Below are 21755 nucleotides of genomic sequence, written 5' to 3' on the forward strand. Positions count from 1 at the left end.
CTTTTTATTGGAAGAACTAAATGGATATGAAAAGTTGTGATTGTGTGCATTTGAAAAGTGTCTTTTCTAATTCCTAATAAATGCATGAACGTGTAGTAAATAGATGGAGATAGGGTTGATGTTTAAAATGCTGCATTAGTGGAGCAATTAAAGTAAAAAACGATTAAAATAAATAAATAATGTAACAAAATGTTATGTGATGACACATCAGCAATATTAATTGCCAAGTAAATGCGGTTAAAGCATGGCGTAGAATAGTCTTGCAAATTTTATAAAGAAGCTCTTGATTTCATGAAGGGTATTCTTTACAAAGATTCTATTGGTTTAACTATCTCTAAAATGGTTGTAGTGTAGTTTTTTTTTTTTGTCTTTGGGCTTTGGCCTTCTTGTTTAAAAAAAAGTAAAAATAAATAAATAAATAAATCTAAACATTTAATAAAAAAATTAAACATGAAATTTTCAAATAGTTCGATTTTAATAGAAAGACAATAGATAATAAGACAATGATTAAAGAATATTTTATTAGAGTTTAACCTAACTCATCCTTAGTCCTTACAAAACCGGTTGGTAAGGTGAGGAGTGTCCCTCTATATATATTCTTTGAAAGCTCTATCTCTAGCCAATGTGGGACTTTAGGATCTTCCTAATACACCCCCTCACGCCCAGCACTCTTTTTGGGCTTGGTGCGTGAATATTAACGGTGGGCGGCCCATGGTCCGATCGATAGGCTCTGATACCATATTAAGAAATGTGGTTGGACCTAACTCAACCCTACAAAACCGGCTTGGTAAGGTGAGGAGTGTCCCTCTATATATATTCTTTGAAAGCTCTATCTCTAGCCAATGTGGAACTTTAGGATCTTCCTAATATATTTTTTTTTACTAGCGTCTCTAGAGACATGCGTTTATGCACTTCATCTGTTTTAAAACGAACGTCCACGTAAGATTTGTCGTATGCATTAAAAAATTAAATAAATTTTCGAAAGAGGCGAAAGGGAATCATAATAATGAGAAGAACAAAACATATGTCTGCCACAACACAGACATATTAAATAAGTACATGTGAGTGAATAGGGAAAGGGAACCGTAATAAACCACTGGCCAATGTAAATACACTCTCACCAACCACATATTAAATAGTGTGAGTAACCGAAGGAAGGAGCACAACAAAATAAGCTAAATAATTGATTCTAGATCTAAGCTCTCCCACTTGCTTTTCTGCATAATTCACTCCTTCGTATATTAAGGTAAACTTTCATCTATGCTCTTCTCTTTCACTTCCAACTTTTTATTTACAAGATTTTGAATTAAAATCCAAATATCTTTCTGTTGAGGTGATTTTTAGTTTGATCTTAAAGACTGATTTTATTTTTCATTATTGACACATTCACTAACATGTGATTACTTTTCCTTTTTTAGTGCAATTGTTGAAGATTTCAAACTGTAGAAGTTTTTTAAGACAATGGCTTCTGATTATTTTGACAAGACTCAACCGTTTGCAATTACATCAACTATGATTTCTTTGATTAAAATATAAGGTATGATGTTTATACTTCTAAAAGGCTTTTGATTATGATTTACTTGATTGCGTAAATATTACATAAAAATAAAACACTACAATCATATACAGGGTTTTAAAAAGCGGTAACGGTCGCGTCGCGATCCCGTAAAGATTTTTGCAATTTCGATCGGTACATGTATGATTGCGGTCGTCGCAGTGTAAACTAACCATAATTTGTTCTTTAATATAAAAAACGGTAATAAGGTATCAGTATCGGCACTTACAGAAACCGTTTTTTAAAATCCTCATATATATATATATATATATATATATATATATATATATATATATATATATATATATATATATATATATATATATATATATATATATAAAACATCTATTCTCTGTTGCAATCATATTAAGTTTATGTCTTTCCTGTTCTTTTCGTGATGTTTAAAGAGTTTATAATAGTTTCGATCGCTTACCTTCACTATATAAATTTATGTTCTAAGGAAAAACTGAATATTTATAATATGAATGCACGAACTGGTTTTAGTTTCCATCTCAGCTCGCAACCTCAATTTGCATTGGATACTTCCGGTCTTTAATTGTTAGCTTAATAAGTTATAATCAGTTATTTTCCACATATTAGGTCCTTGTTTTTTTTACGGATATGGCAATATGGCATCATCTTAAATTGCATATGCATGTTCCATATGGTATATGGAGTTTACAGTTTGTGACAAACTGTTAGCCATGTCTTCTTTAGTTGTCTTGCTAAGTTGTTTAATTTTCAAGTGGCAACTGAGATATTGCAACATGAAAATTACGCGGCTATATTTTATTCATTATTTAATTTAAATTAATTCTTGTATATCACTAAATTTTAATATGCGAGCTGCCTTGATGTGGACCATTAACGATTTTTTAGACATGTTGTCTGGTTGGGGTACACATGGCAAAATGGATCGTCCGCATTGTATGGAATACACCAAGGCGTTTACGTTGGATAAAAAGGAGAAAAAGCTCGTGGTTTGACTGTCACCGCAGATTCTTACCAATAAATCATTCATATAGAAGAAACAAGACAAATTTCAAAAAAGACGAAAGGGTAACAGATTTGCCTCCGCCTCGATTGTGACCAGGTGCTATATGTGACCAAGTTTGTGAACTACCAAAATTCACAGATACTGGCAACGCATTTAGAATTGAAGGATTTGGAGTTGAACGCAATTCGACAAAAAGAAGTATATTTTGGGACCTCCCGTATTGGAAAGATAATTTATTGCGCCATAATCTTGATGTTATGCATATTGAGAAGAATTTTTTTTATAATGTATTGAACACAGTGATGGATGTTAAAGACAAAACAAAAGATAATGAGAAGGCTTGACAATATATGAAAATTTGATGTAATCGAAAAGAATTGGATTTGAAGCCTCAACCGAATGAAAAAATATTAAAATTGAAGGCCTGTTTCAGCCTGACCTCCCAAGAAGCTGAAGCGGTTTGTCGATGGTTAAAAGATTTGAGAATTCCCGACGGATATTCTTCAAATTTAGCAAGGTGTTCTGATGCTAACACTTGGAAGTTGCATGGTATGAAAAGTCACGATTGCCATGTTTTTATGGAACAATTGCTACCAATTGCGTTCGGTTCTTTATCTAAACATGTGCTTAATCCACTAACTGAAATTAATCAAATTTTAGAGATATTTGTGCGTCATTGTTAAGAGTGGATTACATAATTAAGTTGGACTGAAATATTCCAGTCATTCTCTATAAGTTGGAACAAGTATTTCGGCCTAGCTTTTTTGACTCCTTGGAACATCTACCCGTACATCTTGCATATGAATCTTATCTTGGAGTACCTGTCAATATAGATGGATGTATCCGTTTGAAAGGTTCATAGGTGATTCAAAGCGATCAATGAAAACAAAAGCTAGAGTTGAAAGATCAATATGTGCACATTACTTGCAATGAGAAACATCACATTTTTGCAGTCATTATTTCAACCACTTGATGTTAACTCCAAGAATCATACGATATCCTGTAAATGTTAATGAAAAAAAGTCAATTTACCTTATCATTCTTCGGGCTTCCAGGTCGTCAATCTGGAAAGAATGGTGTGCATTGGTTGACCTAACAAGAAATGCACTTCGCACATGTTCATGTCTTGATCAACTGCGTTGAAGTTAAATCATATCTTGAGTAAGTATACTTTAACATTTAATTTTCTTTACAATCCTAAAACTTATTATCTTGAAAGATCGTTAGCATAAGTTTCAAGGTAATATGTTTTATGATTGTAAAGAAAGTTAAAAGCTTGGGTATACTTACTCAAGATATGGTTTAACTTTAACGCAGTTGATCAAGACATGAACATGTGCGGATTGCATTTCTTGTTGGGCCAACCAATGCACACCCTTCTTTCCAAATGGATGACCTGGAAACCCAAAGACTGATAAACTAAATTGACTTCTTTCATTAACATTTACAGGATTTTGTATGATTCTTGGAGTTAACATCAAGTGGTTGAAATAGTGACTACAAAAATGTGATATTTCTCGATATAAGTAATATGCACATATTGATCCTTCAACTCAATTTTATTTTTCACTGATCGCTTTGAATCACCCATGAACCTTTCAAACGGATACCTCCACCTATATTAAACAGGTCCTCCAAGATAAGCTTCAAAGGCAAGATGCACAGGTAGATGTTCCATGGACTCAAAAAAATCAGGCAGAAATACTTGTTCCAACTTATAGAGAATGACTGGAATATTTCGGTCTAACTTAATTATGTCATCCACTCTAAAAGCTTACACACAAATATCTCTAAAAAATTGACTAATTTCAGTTAGTGGATTAAGGACATGTTTGGGTAGAGAACCGAACGCAATTGATAGCAATTGTTTCAGAAAAATATAGCAATCATGACTTTTCATACAATGCAACTTCCCAGTGTTAGGTTCGGCATACCTTTCTAAATTTGAAGAATATCCGCCGGGAATTCTCAAGTCTTTTAACCATTGATAAACCGCTTTAGCTTCTTGGGAGCTCAGACTGAAACAGGCATTCGGTTTTAATAATTTTCCATTAGGTTGAGGCTTGAACTCTAACTCTTTTCGATTACATAAAAATTTTCATATATTGTCAAGCCTTCTCATTATCTATGTTTTGTCTTTAACGTCCATCACTGTGTTCAATACATTATCAAAAAAATTCTTCTCAATATGCATAACATCAAGATTATGGCGTAACAAATTATCTTTCCAATACGAGATGTTCCAAAATATACTTTTTTGTCCAATTGTGTTCGACCCCATATCCTTCAATTCTACATGCCTTTCTAGTATCTATGAATTTTGGTAGTTCATAAACTTGGACCCATACAACACCTAATGACAATCGAGGAGGAGGCAAATATGTTACTCCTTCGTCTTTTTTGAAATTTGTCTTGTTTCTTCTATATGGATGATTTTTTGGTAGAAATCTGCGGTGACAGTTAAATCACGAGTTTTTCCCCCCTTTATCCAACGTAAATGCCTTGGTGTATCCCATACAATATGGACAACCCATTTTGCAATGTGTACCCCAACCAGACAACATGCCATATGCTGGAAAGTCGTTAATGGTCCACATCAAAACAACTCGCATAGAAGTTTTGTTTACGGGATATATCATAAGTCCATTCTCTAATCCACAACCTCTTCAAATCGTCGATTAAAGGTTGTAAGTACACATCAATTCCGGCTTTTGGATTCGAAGATCCTGGAATGATGCACGTCAAAAACATGTATGGTTTTGTCATGCACATACCAGAAGGGAGGTTGTAAGGGGTTACAATAACTGGCCAACATGAATACGCACTTCCTGACGTTTGGACATATGGAGCAAAACCATCTGAGCATAATTCAAGCCTGACATTTCTAGGTTCTGTGGCAAAATCAGGATGTATTCGATCAAAGTTCTTCCATGCTTCGCCATCAGATGGATGTCGCAGAGTGCTTGGACTTATTTTGTTTGTATGATGCCATGTCATTTGACTTGCACTGTGCATTGAAGTAAATATTCTTTTTAACCTTGGTATTATCGGAAGATAAAACATGGACTTTAGTGCTACACTAGCTTGATTACTGTTAATGGCTCTACTGCAAAATTTATATCTTGGACTCATACAAAACTTACATTCCTCCAATAATCCATCTTGCGTACCAAACTCATTGTCATAAAACAACATGCAACCATTAATTTAACAATCAATCTTTCTTACTCTTAAACCCAACTTTGACACCAATTTCTTTGCATCATAAAAAGTTGTAGGCAAGTTGTCTTTCATTGCAGTTAAGTCCAACATCACTATTACAAAGAATTCCAAACACTGATCAGGAACATTCCAATTTGACTTGGCGCCCAATAACCTCACACGCATTGATAACTTTTAGTAGGACGATCACTACTAAAAATAAGACATTTGGTGTCAAGATTTTAAATCAGGTATCAAGATATGATGTGAAAAATATTTGTCAAAGGATTTTACATCAGATTTTATAACAAATTGATGTGAAAAAAAATTGATTTAGTGATTTTACATCAGACATTTAAATCCACTGATGAGAAAAATAACGCGGTGACAAACTTGTAATTAAAACGAAAATGGGTTATAAATGCTTTTACATCGGTGCTAAAAATAACCGATGGGAAAGGGCTACGTAGGCTTTTACATCGGTCCCCATATGCACGGATGGGAAAAGTGTGCTAATTGGTCTTTTACATCGGCCCATATATGCACTGATGGGAAAGGTGCCCTTAATTGGTACTTGCTGTTTCATCGGCCCATGTACAAAACCGACGGGAAAGGCCTTTTTTTCCACTAAAACCCTAGCCCCCTTTCCACTAAAACTAAGACATTTCTTTTTTCTTCTTTCATCACACGTTTCAAACCTCTCTCTGCCGAACCTTTCTCTGCCGAACCCGCGACCGCCCGACCAACCCGCGACCGCCGTCCGCCTCTCACCAAGTTCGACTGCCGCAACCGCCATCTGCCTCTCATCGATTTCGCTCTGCGGCCAGACTTCCTCCTCCGCACAGGTCCGTCTCCGCGGTTAGCGTTCCTCCTCCGCGGCCAGACATCCTCACGGTAAGCTTCATTCCTGTAAAGTGTTCACTTTTTAAGTATATCTTGAGTTGGACTTGGGAAAGACCATACCGTTTGTTGGCATGATATATATTTCTATTCCTATTATACACTGTAACTCTACCGTTTGATAGTCTCCGTCTCTTCTTATTCAAGAAAGGGTTTTTGAGTGCTAGAATAAAACGTAATCATTCTGCTTCTGTTTTTCTTGTAGTTGAAAGACAATGGTTAAATAATTTTTTGAAATTAAAAAAAAAATAACTTAAAACAAACAAGGTCCTGTACGTATTGTTAAAAATAGTATTCCTTTATTTTAAAAAAATCGGTGTTCCTTTACTATATGAAATGAAGAGGTATTCCTTGTAAGATCGTATGAAATTGTAGATTCTTAAATCAATAATCGTTGTATTCAAACTGTGTAACATTTAAAATGCATGTTTTGATGTTTCAAAAAAAAAAAAATGCATGTTTTGATTTGAACTCCAACAAAAGAATTATATTTTAATTTAGTGTTTAAACGTGTTTCAAACATGATTATGCCTTATAGAAAAAACTAATGCATGATTAGAAGGGTGATTCTTCTTATCTATGATTATTTATTACTGTTATTTTTTTTTATATAGGCTACAAAATGAATATTATATATAAACTATACTTAGAATTGATTTTAAGTGTTAAAAGACTACTTGAGTGAGCCTAAAGTGTTGTCCCTCATTCAAAGTTAATGGAAGGTGCAAATTTTGAGTTCATACAAATTTCACCAATATTTTAGTTGTTCTTAAGTTTACGTTGTTGAGGCAACATAGCACTTTCCATTTTAGGTGTGATAACTTTCGCAACTTTATCATTTAGAAAAATCGTTTATTTAAATTGAACTAATGATTTATTAGAAATAATGTCTGCACCCCCGCCTTTTGGACAAATTTTTAATGTCAACCTCATAATGATTTAATTATTTATGCATTAATTTCGGAACATAGGTATGGATCGTAGTTGGATGAGAGCTAATCGATTAAATGCTGAGTACGAACATGGAGTGATGGAATTTATACAGTTTGCTGAAAGTAATGCTAAAAAAGATCTTCCTCCTCCTAAAAGTAATGCTTTTTCTCTGTCCATGTGTTCGTTGTGCAAATCAAGAACCAAAACTTAGTAAGAAAGAAATCATGAATCATCTAATTTGTGTAGGGATTTGTCAAAGTTATACACAATGGATATGGCACGGTGAAGTAGTAGCAAAGTCAAATGTGTCCCAAAGAGATAATGTTAGTGTAGAAATGGATGATCGTCTGGAAGACATGATGCGTGATATTGGACAAGATTCCTTTAAGAGGGCACATGCGTATGATAGTTTATGCAATGACAAGGATACACCTTTGTACCCGGGATGCACAAATTTTACACGTTTTTCAGCCGTGTTAAAATTGTTTAATCTGAAGGCAAATAACTGGTGGACTGACAAAAGTTTAACCGAATTGCTTGAATTATTGACACAAATGCTTCTAGAAGGTGACGTACTGCCAAGTCGTTATTATGAGGCGAAGAAAATATTGTGTTCGATAAGTTTGGAGTATGAAAAGATACATGAATGCCCTAATGATTGCATATTATACAGAAAAGAGTATGTAAACTATAACCATTGTCCGAAGTGCAAGGCGTCACGCTACAAAAAGAGACATGGTGAATCTAGTGATGATGAGGAGGTGAAAAAGGGTCCTCCCGCGAAAGTGGTATGGTACCTACCGATCATTTCAAGGGTCAAGAGATTAATCGCTAATGCAGACGACGCAAAGAATCTTAGATGACATGCAGAAGAAAGAAAATGCGATGGACAAATTCGCCATGTAGCTGATTATTTGCAATGGAAGAAAATAGATTCTTTGTTTCCAAATTTTGGCAAAGAGTCGAGAAACCTTAGACTTGGACTTTCTACTGATGGAATGAATCTGTTTGGTAATCTAAATACTAACCATTCTTCTTGGCCTGTTCTTCTGATGATTTACAACTTATCTCCTAGGTTGTGCATGAAGCGTAAATATATTATGTTATCGATGATGATTTCGGGCCCAAAACAACCAGGAAATGACATAGATGTTTATCTAAGTCCACTGATTGATGATTTAAAAGTGTTGGGGAGGAAGGGGTGGATGTTTTTGATGCGGATTCTGGTGAACAGTTCAATATGCGTGCCATGTTGTTTTGCACCATCAATAATTTTCTGGCATATGGAAATTTGTTTGGATAAAAAGTTAAAGGGCATAAAGCGTGTCCTATATGTGAAAAAGACACAAGTTACCATCAACTTGAAAAAGGAAAGAAGATTGTTTATCTCGGGCATCGAAAATTTATAAATCATTATCATCCATATCGTAGATTTCAGAAAGCTTTCAATGGGGAACAAAAGCATGGTGTTGCTCCAAAGCCCTTAACTGGAGAGGAAGTTTATCAACGACAACAGGGCATTACTGCTGTCTTTGGAAAGTACCAAAAGCGACCTCACTACGCCAAAAAGGATTTTACACAGCGCTTTCATACAAAAGCACTGCTATAAGTGAAATAAAAAATAAAACACGGAGACTGTATACGATAATCTCCCAGATTTGTTTCCTCTTCTCCCTCACGCAAAAAAAAACCCTAAACACCCAAAAAACAGTGTTCTCCCTCACGCAGCTCCGTGCTCCGCTGCCCCTCTCAACTTTAACACACTCGACAGCATTCACTCGATGACATTCATACAAAGCCCTAAATTCACAAGGTCTCTAAAAATTGGATCAGCGCTCTTCTCTTGGTTACCCCGTCGTCGGCACCTACTCGTAATTTTCTTCACCTCTCTTTTACTTATGTGTGTTCGTTGCCCAATTTTTGTTGTTGTTGTTGTTGTTGTTAGAAACGAGATATTTGATTTCGCGGTTATGAATGGTTCGGATCTTAGGTATCTTATAGGAATTATCCAAATCCGGATTGTCTGTTTGTCCTAGGCATTGGTTTGATAGTTAATACTCGATAGTATCCTAGTAATTTGTATGTACTATACGTATAAAGCACAAAGATGGCTGTGCTTGGAATGAAGGAGACTGGGTGTCCTGTTTAGGTTACTTATGGAGGCTATGTTGTACAGTTATTCAAGGTTTATGCTTTCAAGCTTCTTTCAAATATTAACACGGAAGAGCGGTTTTAGGATTTAGGAGGTGATGTTGTATATAAACTAATAAAACATCACTGAAGATAGTTATAAGTTTGTTTACATGTACTAAGTCTGATCTATCAATGAATTTAAGGTTTGGTCTGTTATTAGTTAGTAGATTTATTTGGTTTTGTGTGTAATATGGTAGTATATTTACTTGGTTTGGTCTGTAATATGTTGGTAGATTTATTTTTATGTTTGAGTTTGACATTTATAAAAATCTGATAGGAGCCTGAAGTTTACTAAAGACTTATTTCTTTATGAATATATGAATGTAAAATGATATGATTATATAGAAAAACGAATAATTAGTTATTAGGTCCATAAGATATAAATTTATTTTGATATTTAATTCTTAGTATGATATTTTAGAGAAAATGGTTTTATATGATATTGTAGTTTAATTATAATTCTGATATACAAGCTGTTAGGAATGATTTTTTGATAGGTTAATGGAATACAACTTGAAATAAATATTATGAATGATATTGTGATAGGTTTTTGATTTTGGCCACATTCTCAATCCGTGAATAATTAAAAAAAACCTTAATTTTGAGGCCGAGATCCTGCTCATAGCTTTTTCAAAACCTTGTGTTTCTCTGCTAACTGAATCTGCCTGTGTTTGGATTTAATCTTCTTGTCTATGCAGTGCTTGTTTTCAACTCAAGAGCTCTTCATTGTTTCACTTTAACTCTTAATGCTTTTACAGTGACATCTTAATTCTATATACTATTATATGTCTTCTAATTGCTTTAGAAGTGGTAGAATGTGTGTTCTGTTATTTGGATCTCTCTATTTTGAGTAGCTTGTCTTTTATCATATTAGAGATGTAGATTCATTGAAATTGTTTAGTTAATTTGAACAGAGTCTAAATTGTAGTGTATATATGAAAAGGTTTTAGAAAAATTCAAGAGTCAAATCTTTCTTCAACTTTTAAGAGATTAGGTTATGATGAAGGAATCAAGAAGAGTATATAATGCTGCATATTTCAAATAAAACAATAGCTAGATCTAATTGAATACATATTGTTTATTGCAACTAGTGTTGCTATGGAGAAACCAAGAAAACATATGGATAATAAAACAAAATAGATGAACTAATTTGAAATTATGATTAGAGTCTCAAGTGCCTTTAAATTATTGTTTAAAAAATTAAAAATAATAATTTTGTACTAACTTCTTAAACCATGCAATACAATGCATGAATGTCTATTTTTAGGATTAGATTAGGTGTGTATTTTGTCATTATCTTAATACAATGCATGAATATCTGTTTGTTAACATTAGATTCTAATATTTTAAAACAAAGTGGAATGAAGTGTGTGGTCAATGGATACACGTGGTTTTCCCTAACACCTAAGGTTAAGAATCCTACTGCATAATATATTTAAATACTTATAAAATAAATCAAGATTATAAAATAAAACAATTTTAACTCTAATAATTTCACTTGAATAGTTCTCTAATAGTTTCATATTGTGTGGTGTAAAACAATTTTGTGTGGTGTTCCATTTTCCAATGTTTTTTCTCTTCAATTAATTATAGTGTTTTTGTTTATTGTTCTCTAATAGTTTCATCCGTCGTCGGCACCAATAACCCCTGACTTTCTTTGGTAAGTCAAGTTCAAATTCAACATTACCGACTCGTTTATTTATGTTCTTTTGAAATAGTTGCGTGAATAATTATAGTGTTTTTGTTTACCTTAATTAGTGATAATTCCATGGATAAAAAATAGATGATTGTCGATCGATTGTCAAAAGAGCACGAGAATGGGGTATTGGAATTCGTTAAATTTGTTGTTGAACACGTCGAAGACTCCAGTCGAATGAAATGTCCTTGTTTGGGTTGTTGTTATGGGGGTCGGGTTGACGCAGATGGATTGAAATCGCATTTACTGACGCGTGAGATTGATCGAAGTTATAAGTGTTGGATATATCATGGTGAGGAAATTAACGATAATGTTGAACAGGGGGAGAAAAGTAATACGACGACCTATGCTCCAGACGACAATGACACGGATACATACGATTGTGATCGAGTCGAAGAGATTGCAGAGGCACTTGAAGAAGATCTTAAGGACTGTCCCAAAATGTTTGAGAGGTTGGTAAGCGATGCATAGAAACCGCTGTATAAAGGTTGCAGTAAATTCACATGACTGTCTGCGGTATTAAAGTTGTACAACTTAAAGGCGGGCAATGGATGGTCGGATAAAAGTTTCACAGAGTTATTAGCCCTTATGAGAGATATGCTTCCGGAGGATAATGTTCTTCCTAATCGAACCTATGAGGCCAAAAAAATGTTGTGCTCTATTGGCATGAGCTATGATAAGATACATGTTTGTCCAAACGATTGTGTTTTGTTTCGAAACGAATATGCATCGTTAAATGAGTGCCCTAAATGCGGTTTATCTCGATATAAGAAAAAATTGTCTCCAGCAAAAGTCTTATGGTATTTTCCTATAATTTCGAGATTTAGGCGCATGTTTCGTAGTGAAATCGATGCAAGACATTTGACTTGGCATGCAGATGAAAGAATTATTGATGGAAAGTATCGACATCCGGCAGATTCACCACAGTGGTCGAAAATTGATGATGATTATCCTGATTTTGGAGAAGAAGCAAGAAACCTTCGATTGGCATTATCTACTGATGGAATGAACCCACGTGGTCTTCAAAGTATCTCACATACCACATGTCCTGTGATTCTTATGATTTATAACCTACCCCATGGCTATGTATGAAGCGTAAGTACATGATGTTATCTATGTTAATTTCTGGGCCAAAACAACCAGGGAATGACATAGACATATACTTGACACCTTTGATCGAAGATTTAAAGATTTTGTGGGAGAACGGTGTGGAGGTTTATGATGGATATAAGAAATAAAGTTTCAATTTGAGGGCGATGTTATTTGGCACAATTAATGATTTTCCAGCATACGGAAATCTATCAGGGTACAACATTAAAGGTCAAAAAGCGTGTCCTGTTTGTGAAGATGAAATCGATACGACGCGATTGGACCTTTGTCAGAAGAATGTGTTTCTCGGTCATCGTAGATTCTTACATTCTAAACATCACTACCGTGGGTGGAGACAAGCATTCAATGGAAAGGCAGAACAACGTAGAGCTCCACCTATATTGACAGGTGATCAAATTTTTTAAAAAGTGAAAGATGTGAGTACTCAGTTTGGCAAGCCTTTTGCACATAAGGTTGTCAAAGGTGGGTGGAAGAAGAGGTCGATTTTTTTTGAATTTCCATATTGGAAGTCTTTTTATGTGAGACATTTTCTCGATGTTATGCATATTGAAAAAAAATGTATTCGAAAGTGTTATTGGTACGTTACTCAATATAAAAGGAAAGTCTAAGGATGGCGTTAATGCAAGGGAGGACATGTTAAAGATGGGAATAAGAACTGAATTGGGACCAGTGAAGAAAGGAAGACGAACATATCTACCACCTGCTGCTTTTACTCTATCTAGAAAGGAGAAAAAAATATTGTGCAAGTTTCTAAGTGAAGTAAAAGTTCCAGAAGGATACTCTTCAGATATTAGAAGGCTCGTGTCTATGAAAGACCTCAAGTTGAAGAGTTTAAAGACACATGATTGCCATGTTATAATGGAGCATTTTCTACCAATAGGTATACGTTCCATTTTGCCAGAAAAAGTAAGAAGTGCCATAACTAAATTGTGTTTTTTCTTTAGGTCAATCTGTAGTAAGATGATCGATCCTGAGGTCTTACCAACACTGCAAAAAGAAATAGTTATTACCTTGTGTGAGCTTTAGATGTATTTTCCTCCCTCTTTTTTTGACATAATGGTACATCTAGTTGTTCATCTTGTGAAAGAGACACAGTTGTGTGGACCAGCTTATATGAGATGGATGTACCCTGCTGAACGTTATATGAAAATATTAAAAGGGTACGTGAAAAACCGGAGTCGCCCAGAGGGTTGTATTGTTGAACGATACATTGTTGAAGAAGCGGTTGAGTTTTGTACTGAATATTTATCCAATGTTCAATCCGTTGGGCTCCCCAAAACTCATATTTTTGAAAAAAAGGAAGGTAAAAAATTAATTGGAAATAAAATTGTGACAGTATCAAGGGATGAACGGGAGCAAGTGCATTTGTATGTTATGCCCAATGACAGTGAGGTTGAGTCATATGTTGAAATGCACAAGGTTGTACTCCGAGGGTTAAATCATAACAGCAATGAAAATTGGATAGTACGAGAGCACAATCAAAGTTTTATACAATGGCTTAAGGATCATATTTATTCAAAGCGCTCTTCAGATCCCGCTTCAATAACAGAAAGGTTGAGATGTTTGGCATATGGTCCAAGTTTGCATGTGTTTTCTCACAGCGCATACGCAATAAATGGATACACATTTTATACCAAAGAACAAGATGATAAAAGTACTATGCAAAATAGTGGTGTCACCGTGCTAGCTGAAGTAATGCACATATCAAGTATGAAGGACTTAAACCCCAAATATGCAAATCTGTCATATTTTGGGGTTATTGAGCACATTTGGGTGTTTGATTACGAGAAGTTTAAGATTCCTATCTTTGGTTGCAAGTGGGTAAATAGTAGTGGCATACGAATGGATAAGTCAGGATTTCTGCAAATTGATCTTACTAGGGTGGGGTACAAAGACGAGCCTTTTATTCTAGCATCTCAAGCTAAACAGGTGTTTTATGTCACTGACCCGACGAGTACGAAATGGTCTATAGTGCTTTTATCTAACAAAGTGGTTGATGATACTGGTGTAGATCAAGGTGATATTGATGTTGAGAATCAGTCAAGTGTTAGACAGAATGATCAAGATGAGAATAGTATAACAGATGAATCATATATCAGAAAGGATCATGATGAGGGAATTGGGATCAATTCTGACGTCCGCATTTCTAAGAAACAAGTAATTCGTATTTCAACCAAGAAAAGAAATAGATGTTAGTGAAAGAAGTAATATCATAAAATATTATATATTATGTCATTGTCAATAAATTTATATAATGTGTCACGTGTTTTTATAGTTATTTGTATATGTGTCTGTAATTTATATGCATATTTGGTTCGTGTTCTGCTGTGTGAGTGATATTTAGTACTTATTTTTTTGTTTTATTTTCATTGTTCATCGTGTTATCCTGTGATTATTATATGATAATATTTGATAATGTAACTATGTGAGTGTTACTAGTATGTCTGAATGTGTTAATCAATAAAGTATTGTGTACAGTATAATCTTATGATGTAATAATTTTATTTTTTATATTCAATTGATTATGGAATTTTATGAGTGTCTATGAGTGTCAATTGATTATGTTTTTCTTTATTATAGGTTAATTAGATGGCTAGTAACGAGAATCAACCACAAGATGATACTATTGATGATGGATATCATGAGAACATTGCTGATCAGGAAGCAGAAATTAGAAGAGGAATAACACTTATGAAGAGAGTCATTCGAGATAGAGACCGAGGCATACTTTTAGATGCGCATTGGAGCGAAAGTGGCCTACTAATTGAGCCTAACGGTTCAAAGATTACAAGTTTTATTGGTACACTCGTAAGGAATGCAATTCCAATTACTTGTGATGATTGGAGAGATACAAATTTGGGAAAAGCTAAAGACAAACTTTGGATTGAGATACAGGTACCATATGTGATGTTATTTGTTTTTAATGATGATTACGTCTTTAAATTACTTGTACTAACGCACTGTGTATGTTTTTCGTAGAGGAGTTTCAACAACTTGGAGGATAATAGAAGAAAAATTTGTCTCAAATTGGCCGGAAGACTACTAAGAGGGTTTAGGACTTTTTTAACTAGGAGATATCTTATGGATGCGAATAAAAATTTTGTTGATGCAGATTATCCAGAAAGATATAGCAGTTTGATTTCACGTGAAGAATGGGTAACGTTTAAAGCAAAACGAAAAAACCCAAATTTTCGGAGTAGAAGTGAAACAAATCGGCAAAGAGCATCAGGTCCCCCATATCCATACAGAAAAGGGCGTATGGGATATGGACGCTTAGAACAGTCTATTGTAAGTATCTATAAATTTCAATGTTATACTTGTTCATCGTGAGTTATATTTGATCATATTATTTGGCTTAATGTGTAGTTAACAAGGGAGAGTAGTCCTGAAACATCTGTTCCACCACATGTTTTGTGGAAGGAAGCCCGTGTAGGAAAGGATGGAGTTGTCAAAGAAGATGTTGAAAAAGTTTTTGAAAAATGCGTAAGTATAGCATTATTTCTTTAATTAAATCAAAAGTTTAGTAACATATTATTAAGACAAATTTTGAATATTCATATGAATTTCAGGAGACTCTATCTCAGTCTATATCTCCAGATGAAAGCAATGATTGCAGGAGCATACTTAGCCGCGCATTAGATATTCCTGAATATTCTGGTCGAGTGAGGGGTAAGGGATTTGGAATCACTCCTACATCCTTGAAGATGAAAAAACAGAAGGCTCCTAGAAATAGAGAACTGCAGGAAACCTTGTATGCACTACAAGCTGAAGTCCGCGAATTGAAAAGGGAAAAAGAATTAAGAGAGCAAGCTTCGGGTTGTAAAGCTACTAGTGACAAAGGTAGTATCGGTTGTAATTTTCAACCGAATCTTTCAGAGGTAATTATATATATTATTATGAAATTAAAGTAGCTTAATTTATTTAATTGAAATATAAACACAATAACAATTTGAAATTTATTATTGGTTTTAGGGCATTTCACCTTGCCAACTCTACTTATCGTCACCGACTTATTGGATGGTTGGCAAGGGAAAAGTGCATAACACTTTGGGAGAGTTACTTCACACTAGACCGCTCCCTACTGGCTGTTTGAAAGTATCGGTTGACATTGCTTTAGAGAAGGATGCGTTATTACCGCATCCTGACGATGTTTCGGATGCCACATTGGTGGGAGATGCAATAGGCTCGTTTGTTGCATGGCCGTCAAGCCTCATTAGTGTAGATGATGAGGTATGCTTAAAACCATATATATGAATCTTTGAGTATTCAAAGTTTTTACGCGCATTTTACGTACATTTGTTTTTACATGGTTATGTTAATTAGACTCCAACAAAATCCAAAGCAAAAGACAAGGAGCTTCCGCAGAAAATCGAGTCAGTTGCATCAATAAAAGAGGTACATCACAATTATATGATATTTATGCATGAAAAATGTTAATTCGTGATTTTATATTTCACCTAACTAATTATATGATCTTTAGATGCATGCTAAAGAGATTGAAGATGTCAGTAAGGGTAAGAAGCCTAAAATGGTTGTTCCTAAGAAGACCGCAGCTAAGAAAAAACCTACTCCCAATAAGTTTAGGTCGTGCCTTTTCACATTTTTACAACTCTCTGATATTCCGCAAGGAAACACCTATCTTGTACCTATGGAGGAAGATTTGTTTGGTATTGAGTATCAAGAAAGAATTGGTATGGAGGATTTTGAACAAATTTTTGAACATACGCAATTAGGCCTCGGTATTATTGATACATACATAAGGTATATCCGATCTAATTTGTTTAATTAAATGAACAATTCATTTACTCATTTCAAATGTTAATGAGGTCTTTTATTTAAGGTTTTTGTATGAAAAATTGATGCACCCGAGTGGATTGAGGCAAAGATTCGCTTTCTTAGCTCCCTTCAATACCAACTTAGGGTTAATCATATCTAAACCGGATGAAGTCATGGCGTATGTACTCAACCGTTTTATGGCCAGCATAAATTCATAAAAGTTGTTCTTTTTACCGTTTAATACTGGCAACGAGTTAGAATTTAATTCTAAATCCATCTATTATAATTTTTCATATTTTGACATTGTGTAGAAAGTTTTCATCTCACATTTGTTTTGCCTTACAGTGGACATTGGTTTTTGGTCGCGATTAATCCTATCAGAGAAGTTGTATATTTTCTGTATTCCTTACACAATGATCTAATTAGTACATACGAAGCTATGAAGGAGTTGGTTGATACGTAAGTGAGATTGTTCTAAATATTCGTGTGTATATTTATTTATTTATTTATTTATTTATGTGAATTGTTCTAAATTATGTGTTTATGTTTTATTAGCGTTATACAAGTTTTTCGAGCACAGAGAGGAAGTCAAGTACCAAAGAGTAAAGCCAACAACATCACGTGGATTCGAGTGGAGGTATATTAATTAATTATCACAATTTTGATTATATAAATAGTGATGATACGTGATAAAACTTAGGCCTTATCCATATTTTCTTTCCATGTGTAGTGTCCTGAGCAGTGTAATGAAGTAGATTGCGGTTTTTACATGTTGCGATTTATGAAAGAAATTCTTCTTTTGAATCAAATAGAGATTCCGTCCAAGGTATGGATTTCTAACTTAAGAGTTATTTTAATATTTAACACATATTTCACATATAATTAAATAGTTTTAACTTAAACATACCATGTTATATTATTTTGTAGTACTTTGATGACTTCAAGTGTGCTACTTACTCAAGATCTAAGTTGGATGAACTTAAGGAGGATTGGTGTCAATTCAGGATTGAGTTGAAAGTTGAATAGGTATATTGAAATCTTACTATAATTGATGAGAATTTTGAGTATAGCCAAGTGCATGTTGCAATATTTGATTTATCTACATAGATTATTTAGTGATATGTAGGCCGTTTGAAATACATTCGTGGCAAATGTAGAATGGTTTTATGGACACTAATGTAGAATGTTTTTCAACTTTATATTCTTTTGTTTTTGGTTTTCTGTTATTCTGTTTTGTGATTGTAATGGTTTGATGCAAGGATATTGAAGGGTAAAAAGGTTACAATTGCTGGCAAGAAGAAAAAGTAGATATTTAGCATCCTTTTGACTTGTGTAAAAAATAACAATGTTTTGGATGATGAAATTGTTTTCATTGAATTGGATGTAATTTTGTTGTTGTTTATTAATATATTCTTAGCATCTTAGCATATAAAAAATACAAAGTTTATTCGTATATATATATATATATATATATATATATATATATATATATATATATATATATATATATATATATATATATATATATATATATATATATATATATATATATATATATATTCTTAGCATCTTAGCTCTGAAAAATAGAGTTTTTTTTGTTGTTTATATGTGAAATTTGTAATGGTATATACAGGTGCAAAATGTGGTGAAAACCTGGGGCAAGCCTTTTTTAAATAGATGCATTTAAAAATTTCGTGGACATTAGACAGCGCTTTAAAAGAGAAGCGCTGCCTAAAAGCTCTTTAAAAATTTTGTTCAGAAAAGCGCTGCCTAAAGGGGGCCTTTAACAACGCTTTTAAGAAAAAAGCGCTGGCTAAAGTGGGCCTTTAGCAGCGCCTGTGGGGCCAGTGTTAGGAGTGAATTAGTAGTGTTTCCATGTGTTAAAATAACTACCGTTTGATCTTAAGTTGAACATATCTTGTGAGTTTTAAGGATTTTATGGTTAGAATCGAACTTTAGAGGCTCGATGCTAATTGTAGAGCGACTTGCATCACTTTGGGTGTTATTTGTGCAGATTTTAAAGTTGAAAAGTAAAAGACGAAGAAACACGAAGGCGTAGAGGTTCTGGAGAAGAGAAATCACAAAGAAGGAGGATGAAGCAGAGGCCGAGCCGCGGTGATTAGGGGCGAGACGCGCCATCACTTCTGACTTTGGCTTGCGCCTCGCCAATCCGTGCCGAGCCGCGGTAGCTTCGTTAATAAGGAAAATTATTATAAATAGAAGCCCTAATCCTCATAAGAATGAGATCTTTGGTGAGCGAAATTCAAAGAGCAATCCTATTCCAGAGCAGAAAACAACATCCGACGGAGAATTTAACATCAATTGAAGACATTCCCTTGATGAAGATGAATCCCTCTATGAAGTTTTGTGTGTTCTTCGTGTCTATGGAGAGCTAAACCCCATTGTGTTGAGTTTAAGGTAGTAGTTAACCTATGAAGATGCAATTACTTTGATTAATTCCTGTGAACAATTGTTTAAGTTTTATTATCAATAAAGAACCTTGCTTTTATTTTACATCATTGTTAAACTATCAATCGAGAGATAGGGTTTATACTTTTGCCCTAGGTTCTTATATTGACTTGTTGATTACTACTCAGAGATGAGATTTTGAAGAAGTTTTCATAAATCATCGTGGTTAATTCCCTTTATCTTTATAGTTATTCTGAGAGATCGAATATCATATTGGTGGAGGTGTTTCTAAATTGATCATTAGACATAATAACAGTTTTGAGGATGAATGAAGATAATAACTTAGATAATGTTCACCTGTGGATTAATTGATTATTGCATATGAATAGGTTGATGAACCCTAGAACTCAACATATTCATCACCATTGTTATTCGTTCTTTAAGCTTTTAGCCATTTAATACTTATTCTGTTATTTGCAATTTGAGATTAAACAATCAAAACCAAGACTTTTCACTACTCATTATAATTCGACTATAGAACGACAGCAAAATTAACTCAGTCTCTGTGGATACGATATTAGAAAATATTTACCCAAAATACTTTCAAGAAATTGGCGCCGTTGCCGGGGACTGTGTCAATATTGCACGCAGTGCAATAGTCTGTTAATTTTGATTTTTTATTATTATTATTTTTTTATCTTGTTATTTCAGTTGTTTGCTAGTTTTGTAGATTTTTGTTTGTCGGAATGTTGTACCCAAATATAAATGCTGCGATTCATGCTCAAAACGAGATCCTAACTCAACAAATGGCGCATCTCCTTCAAAGTGCGTCACAGTTCACACCTCAAGTTAATGAATTTCATGATATCGGATGGTGCACACCGGAAGATGCGATGGAGTATCATATGGCTAACCATGAATATCAACAACAAAGGCTTTCACACTATAATCAAGGTTATCAAAGAGGACCCTCTGAGTTAGAGGAAACCATGAATCAATTCATGCAATTCTCTTTAGCCATTCAACAAAACCGGGAACCTCAAGATGCTCAACTTCCCAACTTCTTAACTGAGCAAAACGTAAGTCAAGTCTCAACTTTTCAAAACCCTACGACTTGTGTAGAAACTTGCAATACTACTTCTATAAGGAGTGTAAAAGTGATTGGTGAGGATGTTGGAAATAAGAGAGTGGAGGAGGAAGTGGATGACAAGGAAGATGTTGTTGAAAAGGATAATATAGAGTATGTAAACATCAAGAAAAATGTAGAAGTTGAGTATGAGCTCTCAATGAAGCTACCTTATCCAAGACCTCCTAAAAAAGTAGATGATGTGTTAGTCGAAGGAACAAAAAAAGAGGATATAATCAAAGAAGTCGTGAATGAGTTAGAAACTTCAAAAGTTGAAACTTTTTCAAAAGAGAATATGGTGGACTTAGAGTTGAAGAAGAGTTGTAATGCAAAGAAGCATAAAATCTCATTGGAATTCCTTCCTCTACAAGTTCCTAATATAGAAGGGAATGAGAGTCATTACTTTCGGCCAATGGAGATGTTTAGCCGTTTGCAAATCACCATCCCATTCTTAGAAGGTCTAGAGTTAAAGCAAAAATGTGTCAAAGTCATCAAGAATAGGTTCTCACCGACGAAGAAATTAACGGATAAGGAGGTTATCTCTCTTGAGGAGAGAAAAAAAACAAATGAAGGAAGAGAGATCGCGAGTTGAAGTGGTAAGAATTAAGGATGAAGAAACCAAACAAGCAAACTTTAAATACTTTTGGGGCTTCACATTGGTAAAAAAAGTACCAAGAAAAAGAGACAATGGTTGATTATTCAACCATGAACCGTCAAGCCATGTGACGTTAAACGAGGCGCCTCGTGGGAGGTAACCCACACTTCTAATGTTTTATTTTTTATTTTGTCTTGTTTATTTTTATTTCAGGAAATAATAAGGGGACCTTTCTGGTGAAAGCTAGGAAGAATCAATTGATAT

The 21755-nt window shown here is 34.3% G+C and overlaps 1 protein-coding gene across 7 annotated transcripts; it reads left to right on the forward strand.

Annotated features, from left to right (window-relative positions):
- Positions 1 to 1078: 1078 nt before the first annotated feature.
- LOC131634023 (uncharacterized) lies at positions 1079 to 19859 on the forward strand. 7 transcript variants are annotated; one of them, XM_058904694.1, is made up of 15 exons: positions 1079 to 1246; positions 1419 to 1537; positions 15166 to 15480; positions 15565 to 15873; positions 15952 to 16068; positions 16155 to 16463; positions 16558 to 16815; positions 16909 to 16980; positions 17066 to 17346; positions 17426 to 17539; positions 17707 to 17820; positions 17917 to 17998; positions 18092 to 18187; positions 18289 to 18387; positions 19376 to 19859. In XM_058904694.1, the coding sequence occupies exons 3-14, from the start codon at positions 15175 to 15177 to the stop codon at positions 18385 to 18387; spliced, it is 2157 nt and encodes a 718-aa protein (XP_058760677.1). In that variant the 5' UTR covers positions 1079 to 1246; positions 1419 to 1537; positions 15166 to 15174; the 3' UTR covers positions 19376 to 19859. The 7 variants fall into 7 exon arrangements, with proteins under 7 accessions (XP_058760677.1, XP_058760675.1, XP_058760673.1 ...); XM_058904692.1 differs by lacking the exon at positions 19376 to 19859 and adding an exon at positions 18621 to 18781; XM_058904690.1 differs by lacking the exon at positions 19376 to 19859 and having other exon boundaries at positions 18289 to 18560.
- The last annotated feature ends 1896 nt before the right edge of the window (positions 19860 to 21755 follow it).

This window comes from Vicia villosa, unplaced genomic scaffold (assembly GCF_029867415.1).
Source record: "Vicia villosa cultivar HV-30 ecotype Madison, WI unplaced genomic scaffold, Vvil1.0 ctg.001210F_1_1, whole genome shotgun sequence".
NCBI lineage: Eukaryota > Viridiplantae > Streptophyta > Magnoliopsida > Fabales > Fabaceae > Vicia > Vicia villosa.

Coding starts and splice junctions, on each gene's coding strand:
- LOC131634023 (XM_058904694.1), top strand. CDS start 15,175: ATGGCTAGTAACGAGAATCAACCACAAGATGATACTATTGATGATGGA. Junction 16,816..16,908: donor TCATTAGTGTAGATGATGAG/GTATGCTTAAAA, acceptor TATGTTAATTAG/ACTCCAACAAAATCCAAAGC. Junction 17,821..17,916: donor ATGAAGGAGTTGGTTGATAC/GTAAGTGAGATT, acceptor ATGTTTTATTAG/CGTTATACAAGTTTTTCGAG.